General features: G+C 41.6%; 1 protein-coding gene across 1 annotated transcript in view; it reads right to left on the bottom strand.

The window, feature by feature from the left end:
• LOC126413112 (uncharacterized) overlaps positions 1 to 5715 on the bottom strand; it is a 165422-nt gene extending 159707 nt beyond the window's left edge. Inside the window, exon 1 of the mRNA XM_050083004.1 lies at positions 5651 to 5715. Within this exon, the coding sequence (XP_049938961.1) occupies positions 5651 to 5690 (40 nt within the window). The 5' untranslated portion in view covers positions 5691 to 5715. The remainder of the gene's footprint in view (positions 1 to 5650) is intronic.
• Between the last annotated feature and the right edge of the window lie 7876 nt (positions 5716 to 13591).

Here is a 13591-nt window from a genome sequence, read left to right as displayed (position 1 = left end):
CGTGGGTGAATCCAACGATTTAGTTTCCAAACAGGATACATGGCTCAAACTGTCGACCTTTTCGCTGCTGAGCAGGTATTTTCAGTGCAACACAGATGCAAAAATAAATGCAAGAAAGGAAACGAACGAAATGCAGTTATTCTGTTACCAGCCACCGGAGACCACGAGTCCCTTACACCGAACTATTCAGAAAATATCGTTCAAAAATATCCGAAATGTTGAGGGGAAGTTCGGGTTTCCCCTGAATATTGCACATGCAGGGGGACAATACTAATGAGAGCACACAGCATATACAAGATGTAACTAACTTTCCTTTGCATACTTTGAGGACAGGCTTCTTACAACAAAACAAGAAAAAATTCTGGTAAATATGGGCTCTAAAATGCATACCATAAGAGCTTTGAACAAATGTTTAGTAGAAGAGATGAGGCGTAAGTAGCAGAGTTGAATAAGTGCTCACAGCTCTTCAAGGATGCATTTTAGAGTCCATGTTTACCGAATGAGTTTTTTCCTTCTTTTGATCCATACTACCGGCTCCCACAATATGGAAAGCAAAGAGCTTGCATTAGAAGAGATGTGGTTCACAGTATCGAAGATGAACAAGTGCTCATAGCTGTTAAGGTATGCACTTCAGAGCCCATGTTTGTTGGACGTTTTTCTTGTTTTGGTGTAACCCTGTACAGGGAATTTAGTTGCAACCTACATACGGCGTGCAACGGGCATAAGTGCAGATAGTTTTATATGTGGTACCTTAATATGTACACACATAAGCGTGTTGCTTGTTTTTTCTCCGTGTCGAACAGCCTTCCCACAATCTCGTCGCAAACTTTGCGACCTGACTTTTCTGCAGGGTCGTAACTGCACCACTAAGTGGATTAGACTGTCATTATAGACTAACGGTTTTGCGTCCACACTTCAACACCTGGCCTGCTGCCTAGGGGAAAATAATCATTATTGGCTTGCTCTTGCCCCATGTACCAGGATGTACTAACGAACCTAAAAACATACTACTTATAGTAGCTATAATTATTAGTCTGCAAATGACGTAAATACTGATATGATGTTCAGCACACCATCCTCAGTCTCCAATATAAATAACTGTACTTATACCCGTTACACACAATATCTATTTAGTTTCAGGTATTGCAGAGACCACAGATAACTGTTACGCCTTACATATAGTACATAGTTATTACGGAAATTATGGTATACGAAAGATATGAAGAACAGTTGGAAAGAATGGTGATGGACCGCATGGTGAAAAATATGCATAGGGCATTCGGTCGGAAGCTGTGATCAGTTGTGTGTTTATAAAATACCAGCATAATATGGAGCTATGAGCTCACTGAAATTAACCAACTGAGGGTCAGAACGGACAGTTTTCAGCTGCTTTCTTATTCATGAAGACTGGTGCCCAAGTAAGTGTCCTGCCATTTTGACACAGGTTGTCCGGTTTTTCATTTCTGGTATGGTTTCTTCAAAAGGGCGTTTGCCTCTTAGTTTCCTGAGGTGTTAAGTCCTAAGACAGTAGAAAATTCGATATCGACGTGCTGTTAAATTGGACCTTCCATCTTCCTTGTAAAAATCATCGAAACAGCATTGCAAATGGGTTCAAGTTCATCTCATTGTACTTGTGTCTGGTATTTCCTAAAGTATCACATTATACTAAAGTAAACGAAGAGAATAGAAAGACAGATCGGTAATACGTACTACAGTATAAAAATATATCCCTCGCTTCCCTACACCCAGCAGAACAGAACACATAATATACTAGTATGTTCAGACCACACTCAGTCTCATAACACCAACTTCACGCTAACATTTCCGATTTCATTATGAGAGAAAAAGTATCAGTTTACGCTGATTGAGTTGCCACTGAGCTCACGCACTTAGAGTATCAATTCGCCATTGATTTATACGTTTCGTCCGCCTCCTTAGCTGAGTGCTCAACGCGGATGACTATCGCCCTGAGGGCCTAGGTTCCATTACCGACACTGCTGGGGATTTTTCTTTGGTGGAAGGATTGGAAACAGGTGCACTTAGCCTCGTGATGCCAGTTAAGGACTTACATGGACGATTAGTAGCGGCTCCTGGTCACGAAAACTGACAATTGCCGGGAGAGCGGTGTGCTGACCGCCATCGTACCGCATCAAATGCCACCATTGTGAGACAATGGCACAGTAGAGGGTCGGTATCTAAGGACTCGCCAGGACCTGTGGACGGCTACTGGTTTACTTTTACGCATTTCAGATATTCCATCAACGACATAAATAATGCCTTGCAGAATATCAGAGGATGTACTTGCTTTGAACTGAAGGCCTCTTAGAACACATAGCTCAGTCCGTTAGTATCAACTGAAAGATAGACAGAAGAGCCTTTAGCGGCCAGGGGGCCTCATTGATGTCTTACAGGACGCTTACCATTCACAGTACATATAAATGGCCCAGAAAATAATGGCAGCAGATCTTTGAGGGTATTCGCGAACCATGTAACTGTACACAGGAAGGTCGAATCACTTTGAAGTGCAGCGAGCCTCGCTCAGCTGTAGGCCTGCTCGTGTCTCACAACATGGACGGTTCACAGTCCTATCAGCAAGTTTAATTCATTGTCCATAAGTAGGCGAATCAGTCACTCATGCGGAGTACTCTAAGGTGCAACAACCACATAAGTCTAGTTGTAGGGAATATATACTGGTACAAATAACCCGAACAATGTGTAATACATCCAGGAAGACCCTTTGCAAATCGTGTCTCATTGTTCATCAACTGGATCTTTACCAGCCACGATAAATGAAATAGGCCAGTGAAGAACTATGCGATTCATCATTGATTTTTTCAGTGAATGCGTGAACGTCGCAGGAAAGACCTCCATTGGTAGCTGCTACAGGATAGAAGTTGGACATCGTGCAAGAGATTCGTCTTATAAATACAAACCGAGTCAAGGACCTTATTGATTTCTCCCAAGAACATCGAGCGCAGTTACCATGACAAGACAATCTGAATAATTTGTGCTTACCAGTAAACGCAGTGTTAGCCAGCCTTTCCACAACCCAGTGGTGCACGGAATGGACATGGGGTTAAATGACACTATTGCAGTATGCACTCTTCCCCTCCGCCGCTCACTGCTTTGCAAAATACAGGTATGGTTGAAGTGATTATCATCATTTATTTTACTTCATAACATCATACACATTGTCTATAACAAACGCTCAAAATGGTTCCCAGGTACAGAACTCATTGACGAAATATAAGGAGTGCGTTGATATTGGACATTAATCCCCGTTGATATGTTACTCTATAGTTCCGCCAGTGTGTATAGCACGTTTTTATACGCCCTCCCTTTAATATAGTCCCACGGGAAGAAAAATGGTTCAAATGGCTCTGAGCACTATGGGACTCAACTGCTGAGGTCATTAGTCCCCTAGAACTTAGAACTAGTTAAACCTAACTAACCTAAGGACATCACAAACAGCCATGCCCGAGGCAGGATTCGAACCTGCGACCGTAGCGGTCTTGCGGTTCCAGACTGCAGCGCCTTTAACCGCACGGCCACTTCGGCCGGCACGGGAAGAAATATGGAGACTTTAGATCGGGAGAACGTGGGGGCCATAATCCTTTCGAGCTGATCCGATTAATAAGATTTCGCTTAAGAAACGAAGCGTCTCATCAGATGTGTGACAAGTGGTACCGTCCTTCTGCAACAAACAAATAGTTTATTTACCTCAAGAAGTGAAATAAACTATGTACACGACACTATTCAGTGAAGTTTCAAATAAAATATGGGCCCAACTATTGAACTTCGTGATACGGCACACAACACTCCAATTTTCTGACAGTGTATGTGAATTTTCGGTTAACCGAATTCTTGTGTTTTGGCTATTCATCTATCCAATAAGTTGAAACCACACCTCACGAAGAACACGACACAGTTCTGTGATTCCATGGATGTCAACAAATGACCGGAATCATGTACATTACGCTGTAAGCTTTTCTTTATCCTGCGCCAAAAATTCACTATGAATACGATATGCATAAAACTTTAATTTCTGCGTCACTTTCTGAGCACTACCATACGATGTCTGACACTGGACGTTTTGAAGGCGAACGCGGCATCACATACTTCACCTCAGCTGGTTGAGAGTCCACCAAAATGCCCAATCTCCGTCTCCTTGTCAGCAACTGATCCGCATTCCCGGAAACAGCAGATTAATCTTGTTATAGCTGAATTGTTCGACTTTGTGACATCTGGATTTCCCAAAAAAAAAAGGATCTGTAGCACATGCATATGAAGGACTGGCGAAACACTGTTCAACAGTGTAAACGTCACATTAGGGACATTCAGTCATTAAATGCACAAACTGATGTAGGAATGGAACAGTTAGTTGGAGGAGTTTTATACTTTTATGACATTACTTCGGTGTTACAGGGACGAGCTAAGAACAGCCAAAGGATAAAAATTGTTTTCTTTATAGCCTCAATATGACATTTAATGATGGCGTGCCCACTTGAAGTTTCCACATTAGTGGAATAACGTTCGTTGATCCTTTAATGATTTTTGCATACAGTCTGGAACCGCGCTACCGCTCCGGTCGCAGGTTCGAATCCTGCCTCGGGCATGGATGTGTGTGATGTCCTTAGGTTAGTTAGATTTAAGTAGTTCTAAGTTCTAGGGGACTGATGACCTCAGCAGTTAAGACCCATAGTGCTCAGAGCCATTTGAACCATTTGATTTTTGCAGTAGGGTGAACAGCAGAAATATCCATAAATGGTTAAAAAGTTCAAAAACCGGTCGAACCTAGTGACTGATGAGCAACGTCCTGACCGGCTAGTTGGAGTGTCAACTCCATTGCTCGAAACCCACATTGACGACATTATTCGTGAAGACCTACTTATTACTGTTACACGTATAGAGAAAGCAGTTGCACTAAGCGTTGCCCATATTCGTGACGTTATCAGTAATAAGATGAAGTACAGCAAAATAAGTGCAAGATGGATATGGGAAGAGTTAACGCAACAGTACAATAACACAAGGAAACAAGACTCAACTGTGTAGACCCTTGAAAGAACGCTATGAAAAGGGAGATGTGTGTTTCCTAAACAAGATTTTTTTTTTTTTTGTCCACTCAGATTCAGCAACAACGAGAAGGTGAAACAATCTGTCTGAAAGTGGCTCAAACAAGACAGACGTCGTTGCATCTGATATAAACAAAATAGTTCATCGTTAAAACAAGTGAGTTACTATTGGTGAGGAGTACGTTGGTAAGTAGTAGAAGTCTCATTTTGTAAAATTACAGCTTTTTTGTAGCTATTTGTCTCTTTAATTAATAAATGTGCCTTGTATTCAGTCAACCTGTCAGTGAACTGCGATCTACTACAGACGTCTTGAGACGTGTATCTGTCGCATTGGCGTCTTCGTTTGCTTTTCGTGCTATCATGCTGATGGGGAAATGCAGTGTAGCTCCTACTTAGAGAGACGTTTATTTTTAATCACGCGACTTTCCGATCGTACTGTAGAAGCTCTACACAATGGGATCAGAAGAGTAACGTTCTTGCACCTGGAATCGAATCTCTACACGTTCCAAAGTTGTCAAATTTCATGAAAACTGCGCAAATGTGTGCCTGTCTACATATAGGGAGTGGTCACTTCTTACCGGCGAACAGCACCAGTAGCAGCGCGCACAGAACCCGCATGGCGGCGTAGTCGTCGTCGGCCACTCTTGCATGCGACTGAGATGGCGACCTAGGTGTCAAGCTTCTGATTGACGGCGCGAGCGATAAGCGGCGCGTGCTGATAACCCGTCTCCCTATCAGGAAATCAGCCGTGAAATGTTGACGCACGCTTTCTTTGTCAGAGGCACCTTACCTACTCCGTACGCCAGAGCGCTACCGCCCATGCAGAACACAGAAGGGTACTCGTATGCAACTTTAAGCAGTTTTTCACAGTTCTGAAACTAAATAATGGGTGATATCTTTTTGTTCATCGCTGCTGCCATTTACGACTGGCTGTTAAATACAAACAAATAATTGTGGCTTCACTGCGCTTGTGTGACAAGAAAAGCATATTCTCAAGGTCACGTTGCGTCAGTCAACCCTTTGTTGCGTTTGTCGTTGTGTAAGCAGCAAGCGACTGAAATGGAATGCGTTTACTACACTACTGGCCATTAAAATTGCTACATCACGAAGATGACGTGCTACAGACGCGAAATTTAACCGAGAGGAAGAAGATGCTGTGATATGCAAATGATTAGCTTTGAGGAGGATTCACACAAGGTAGGCGCTGGTGGCGACGCCTACAAGTGCTGACATGAGGAAAGTTTCCAACCGATTTCTCATACACAAACAGCAGTTGACCGGCGTTGCCTGGTGAAACGTTGTTGTGATGCCTCGTGTAAGGAGGAGAAATGCGTACCATCACGTTTCCGACGTTGATAAACGTCGGATTGTAGCCTATCGCGATTGCGGTTTATCGTATCGCGACACTGATACTCGCGTTGCTCGACATCCAATAACTGTTAGAATATCGAATCGGTGGATTCAGGAGGGTAATACGGAACGCCGTGCTGGATCCCAACGTCCTCGTATCACTAGCAGTCGAGATGACAAGACATCTTATCCACATGGCTGTAACGGATCGTACAGCCACGTCTCGATCCCTAAGTCAACAGATAGGGACTTTTGCAAGACAGCAACCATCTGCACGAACAGTTCGACGACGTTTGCAGCAGCATGGACTATCAGTTCGGAGACCATGGCTGCGATTACCCTTGACGCTGCATCACAGACAGGAGCGCCTGCGATGGTGTACTCAACGACGAACGTGGGTGCACGAATGGCAAAACTTCATTTTTTCCGATGAATCCAGGTTCTGTTTACAGCATCATGATGTTCACATCCGTGTTTGGCGACATCGCGGTGAACGCACATTGGAAGCGTGTATTTGTTATCCCCATACTGGCGTATCACCCGGCGTGATGGTATGGGGTGCCATTGGTAACACGTCTCGGTCACCTCTTGTTCGCACTGACGGCACTTTGAACAGTGGACGTTACATTTCAGATGTGTTACGACCCGTGGCTCTACCCTTCATTCGATCACTGTGAAACCCTACATTTCAGCAGGATAATGCACGGCCGCATGTTGCAGGTTCTGTGCGGGCCTTTCTGGATACAGAAAATGGTCGACTGTTGCCCTGGCCAGCATATTCTCCAGATCTCTCACCAACTGAAAACGTTTATTCAATGGTGGCCGAGCAACTGGCTCGTCACAATACGCCAGTCACTACTCTTGATTAACTGTGGTATCGTGTTGAAGCTGCATGGGCAGCTGTACCTGTACACGCCATCCAAGCTCTGTTTGACTTATTGTCCAGGCGTATCAAGGCCGTTATTACGGCCAGAGTGGTTGCGTTGGGTACTGATTTCTCAGGATCTATGCACCCAAATTGCGTGAAAATATAATCACATGTCAGTTCTAGTATAATATATTTGTCCAATGAATATCCGTTTATCATCTGCATTTCTTCTTGGTGTAGCAATTTTAGTGGCCAGTAGTGTATGTCTCCCGACAGTTCCGAGGCACTTCCTGTCATTCCATCCCTGCAAGTAGTAAAAGCAAGTGCCGCCGAAGTTCATCGTCGATTGTGCCGTGTGTAGGGGGATGGGGTTATCAGTGATGGTGTTGTGAGGGATTGGTGGAGAAAATTTAAGGCTGGCCGCAAAGATATGCACGATGAAAGTGGTCGAGGAAGACATCCACACGTCGCTGATGAACTTGCGCAACTGGTTGACCAAATTATTGTGCTTGTGAGATGTCGGTCCATAATTTCCGAATTTCTGGAGATTCCAAGGACAACCATCTTTAACATCTTTACAGAGAGTTTAGATTAACGTACGTTTTTATGCACGTTTTATGCCAAAACGTCTAGCCGATGGTCACAAAACTGAAAGCAAGGATTCAACCTTGATATTACTCCGGCGCGACCATGAAGAAGGGAAGGAATTTCTGAACAAAATCGTTACAGGGAACGAGAAAAGAGCGCAGTACGTAAATTCTGAAACTAAGAAACAGACAAGGATGAACGCTCTTCCTCCTAAGCATAAAAATTCAGACAGACTTCCAAAATAATGGTTTTAGTTTTTTTTGGGATTGCAAATGAGTTTTGACAGCAGACTCCATGAGAGTAACATTCGAAAAAACTGTGACCCTAACGAAATTCCGAAGGCTAATCCTTCGCGACAATAAGCGACCCATTACTGCGTATTCAAGGAAGAATTATGCTAAGATCTTTTGGTTAGGAAATTTTTTTAATATCCCACCTATAGTTCAGACTTTGGCACCAGGTGACTTTCATCTCCTCCTCCAGAATGAAGCCCGGGATGGCAACTCGGCACTTCACGACAGACGATGAGGTCAACACTGCCGTTAACAACTGGCAGCTGAAGCATCAAGCGGCAACATTCTTTGATGAAAGGGTAAATATGTTGACGTCATGTTATTATAGATGTTTAGTTTTGCTGACGGCTATGTGGAGAAGTAATGCTGACATGCAAGTATAGGTTATGTATTTAAAAATTTATGTTTTTAGGATTCCGTACCTAAATCTGTAAAAACGAAACCCTTATAGGATCACTTTGTTGTCCATCTGTCTATCTGTCTGTATCTCTGACTGTTGAAAACAGTTTTCCACAGAAGGTATAAACATATCAAGTTGAAATTTATGTCACCTACTGCAGTCTACGGTCACATAGCGGTGTAAGAAATTGAAGTTTCTACATAAATGCAGTCAAAATGTATTGCCAGTTATGTCACATATATACTAGATAACACATAAATCAAAACCTGCAGGGTACTTGTCGTTCGTCTGGAATCACAAAATTTTGCAAGAAGCACCATTTACAGTCCAAACAAAGGGAAAAATCCGAAAATTGTTACTTTATAATTAAACCACACAAAAAAATTGAAATTTGTTATCTGTCTGTGTGTCCATCCATTACGAATCACTTCACTCAGGGACAAGTAGACACACAAGCTGAAATATGTGTCACATAGTAAGGTCTATGGTCATTGGTGTAATTATAAACGTCAGCTTCTAACGCAATACAGTCAAAAGATACGGCCATTTATGTCGCAAACTTTGATACTCGAAAAACTCACTCTTCAAAACTGTAGAATGCTTTTCGTTGGTCTAGAGTCATGAAATTTGGCAAGAAGCAAGGTTTCACAATACAAGAAAAGAAAAAAAAAATCCGAAAATTGTTAATTTATCTTTATCTCACACGAAAAAAATTTTTTTGACATTTGTTATGAGTCTGTAAGTCCATTTCCTTCTGTTAAGTCCCTACTCCTTAGGAACGGTTTGACGAATCAAGATCAAATGTATGACACTTACTGCAGTTTATACTTCTTAGGTAGTGTAAAAATATTAATCTTCTCAGTTACTGCAATCAAAAGACCATTTATGTCATATATACTGATACTCAGAAACTCAATAATCAAAACCTGTAGGATACTTCCTCTTGAAGGAAAGAAGGATTTCATAGTAAAAAAAGGAACTTGTTTATTCATAAATATACCACACGAAACAATATTTCTTTTTTCATTTGTTATCCGACTTCAAACTAGAAATTAAAACATTCTCGATATTTTTAGAATCTATGCGACTGACATCTTGCAAGTATCAAAGTCGATAACGGGCTAAAGTCGTCGATATCCCCGATTTATGGAATGTGTGAACTGTCTGTATATGTATTTAAGTTGGAAACTGGAGCGCGCTGGGCCTTCTCATACCTGACCGTTTTTATTTTATTTCTTTAATTTTTTAACAGCCATTATGATGTTAACTTGAGAACAGCCCTCTCATTTTACCCTGTTGTCATCCACATTGCTCTGATTTTGTGTTTGAGTTGAACAATAACGACATAGAGATAAGGAAGAGCCGTGTCAGTTAATATGCTCATACGAGAACTGCGAGGACACCACTGTGCACAGCGCCCCACCAACCACGCGAGTATACGCAGCCGTTATACATAGACTAGGGACAAACGGTCTTCTGCTTCACAGAAAAGCTCGGTAAGAGTATATTATTGACACTTCAGACAAGAATAAGCAGCTTTATTGTTTGACAGGCAGCACAGAGCACATGCAGTGGTCTGAAATCTCGCATATCCAACGACACATTGTGCAACATAGGTAAATGAGGTGCCCCTTCGTCCAGTTAAGTGCTTAATTTGGAGCAGTACACTTAACCTTCCTTCGTGTTGCATTCAGCAAAGCAAGATCACAAAGTTGAACGTCAGTTAGGAATGGTCGTCCAACTATTATTATTTAAAACTGTTGAAGAATAGTACACTGCAGAGTCCATTTCTACAGAGTTTACTTCTTTTCTTGCTTGCTCGTTTTAACGTAACGGATAGCAAATCACTGTCATGTACAGCTATCTGTTACTTGTATCAAGATTCATGTGTCCTTTTTTAAAATTTAATTATCAGTATACCATTTATCTTGAATCATTTCGTAGACAACATGATAATAAAAACAATATAATAGGCAGGGAACGAATTGTTGTCCTAAAAGTAGGCTACCTACTCTCTTTAAATTAAATTACTTGGTCGAGAAACACTTGCAAGAATTCACAAATAACCATTCTTCTGATGTCTAACCAATTCTACCATTCATGCTCCCTACATGACATGACCAGAACATGAACACTTGTACTCAAACTCAGAGTGATCCTTGCATGCCAAATGGTGGGTAGCAGACTGTAGGAATCGCCTGTGTGTTAGATAATGGCGACCATGCCCAGATAGTGAAAATGGGAGTGATTCTGACTAGCTGCTAATAATTCTGATAATCAATCGTAATTAGGTAACCCTGTCACAATATTAGGAAAAGGCAGTGATTTCAATAAGCAATTATAATTAGATGAGCCTGCCAGGATTGCGAGAAATTGGAGAGAATTCTGATAAGCAGTTGTAATATATGAACCAGCCAGGGTGGCGAAAATATTAGTAATTCCGATGAGGAATTATAATTAGATGAATACGCCAGGACTGGTGAAAATGGTAGTAATTTAAGGGTTTGGTGCAAGAAGCAGGCAACTCCACTTTTTCCAGTTTGTGGCAAATTAAAAAAAACGTTTTAAAAATTCAGTTTTCACCAAAACGAAAAAATTGTCAGTTTTGTTTTAGGCTATGGGGTATCTAATACTACTGACGAGAATACACACAAATGTATGCACTCAGGTACGTGCAATAGAGTTTTGAATTTTGGAGCTGCCTCCGTTTTGCTCCAAAATGAATGAAAAACTATTTGTAGGACCATTTTCTTCATGATTAACCTTATTTCAGTTTAAAAAACATTTATTAATAAAGAAAGTACAACATTATAGGCATAATACATTAATTCTACAGTTCTTCTTCAGTCTTCTAGCTCCCCTTCAGTCACCTCAGGATCGTTTCATGCATCTGACGTCAACTAGACGTAAAACCACATTTCATTTTGCCCAAAATACTTTCCGGCCAGCTCTCTGACTTTTTTAAGCTTTTGGCCTTTAAGCGGGAGGAGACAATCATAAGCTCTCAGATCCTTTGCTACAAATTTGCGCATTATCGAAACAGTCATCCCTATGGTCGCACTGCATTGAATAATCCCTTTACCGATGTATGGCTGTTCATAGAGGAATATTTTATGCTTAGTGATTAAATATTTCCCTCTTTTCTTGTTCGATAATGATACGTAAGGGTCCTTTACAAAAAAATTTCTTCAACTAATCAACAAAGCAGAAAATAAATCTCTGGTCCACTTCAGTGACATGAAATACGGGGCAGGTTCTTCTGATAATGCGAGCATAGTCCACTGGAAGAAAAACCCTTTCCATCTTCCTCAAACACTTTTCTATATTACCGAACGCTCTGCCGCATGGCATAAAGCTGTGACCCGGTTCTGCAAATCGATGAACGATCTTCGTAAGGCGGCCACTTTGCACAAGGTAAAACAGGTACTGAAGTAACGAATGATTTTTTTTTTTTTTTTTTTGTGAGACACAGTTGTCGGAAAATAGGTAAAGTATTTTGCTATAATCTGTTAGAACGTGGTTGATGTAATGATGTATAAATCTTATTGGCTCATTGGGCTTCTTTTTTCCGATGGTTTCATCACAGAGATAAAAATGATGTTTTCCAGACGAAACTGCAAAGTTATACACCCACAACCGGCGTTTATAAAATGCGTCCCCAGAAGGAACTTTGGGAAGAGGCATATGTTGTTGGTAGTCGAAGCACAACATCTCGGTGTTATTATTACATTGTGAAGTGCCATCTTGTCTTTAACATCTTGATAAAATTAATCCACCCGACTTTGATGAAGTAGCTTGGCATCCTGGAGCTCCTTACGTCTCTCATCTGAGATATAAGAGGCACTGAGTTCCTTTTGTATGTTGTCACACTTCTGACACGTGTCCGAAGCTTGGGTGCCCTAATCGGACTTGTTTCTTAAGTACCGAAAGTAAAAATCATATTCTACTGGAGATTCAGGGTACTTTTCCATGTAGAAACGATGCATTGCTTTGATAGTGAGGTCGGCAAGCAAGTATTGTCTATTGCCATTGTCTCGTCGACTGCAATCCGATTCTCGCTAGGAAAACTGTCAAGGTGACAATGGACCTTTTGCACAGTTTCATATGGAATTTTGCTAGGTCTTGCATTATGCTTTCTCCTACCATCTGGTTTTGGTGTGATAGATCCGTCAAAAGAAAGTTGCTTTGGGATGTTTTCCACTCGTTTTCTGGACACACCATGCAGTGACGCAAATGCTTTTTTACAGACTCTTGCATTACTCTCACCGACTCGAACAGTATAAACATTTGAAAACGCCCTGGGATTTCCTGTTCCACTTTTTGGCCTATTTCTTTTAACAGGTAAATCTTTAATGCAACCAGCCAAATACACATCTTGGGTATGCTTAGACGTTAGGCCATTAAAAACGTTAATAATACGATGCCTTGCTTCAACGTCAAATTTAGTAAAACACTTGTATTTGCAACTGCAAACATTACCTGTAGTTCGGCGAGACATGTTTTTTCCGCTCGTGCTCTTGTACTTATTTCCATCAACCTTCAGCTGTTTTCTTATGTTCCGTTCCCATTGTTCCTTGTGCGATCCTTTTTTTCCTCTTCAGTGGTCCAACAACTGCGTCTCTGCTTCTTGAATCTTCTGAATCAGTAGAATGCTCATCTCCACCAGGCTCGTAGTTTTCTGAAGAGTCACAATTAAACGTTCCTTCGTCTTCTGATTCACTCATATTGACAGAAACCGTGAAATCAAATGACGATGAAGTCACAAAACAGATTGTAAACCTGATAAAAAATATCCCTCACAGAGAACGCGCGATGTTTACGGCGGTCTGCTGAACAATACATAACAAAACCTTCTTCCTGCTATTGTTTGGGGGAAGAGCAAGGCAGCTCCCGGAACTACCTCTGTTTTCATGCAAACTCGGAGTACAGGCAGCTCCATCTGTTGGATTTCTCTGAAACTAGTGGGTGGGGCTGCCTCTTTCTTGCACCAAACGAAGTGGCTTTTTTTTTGTATGTGATA

Source organism: Schistocerca serialis, chromosome 7, assembly GCF_023864345.2.
Source record: "Schistocerca serialis cubense isolate TAMUIC-IGC-003099 chromosome 7, iqSchSeri2.2, whole genome shotgun sequence".
NCBI classification, from domain to species: Eukaryota; Metazoa; Arthropoda; class Insecta; order Orthoptera; family Acrididae; genus Schistocerca; species Schistocerca serialis.
Note: the sequence above shows the minus strand (reverse complement) of the source record. Positions and strands in the feature narration are given on the sequence as shown.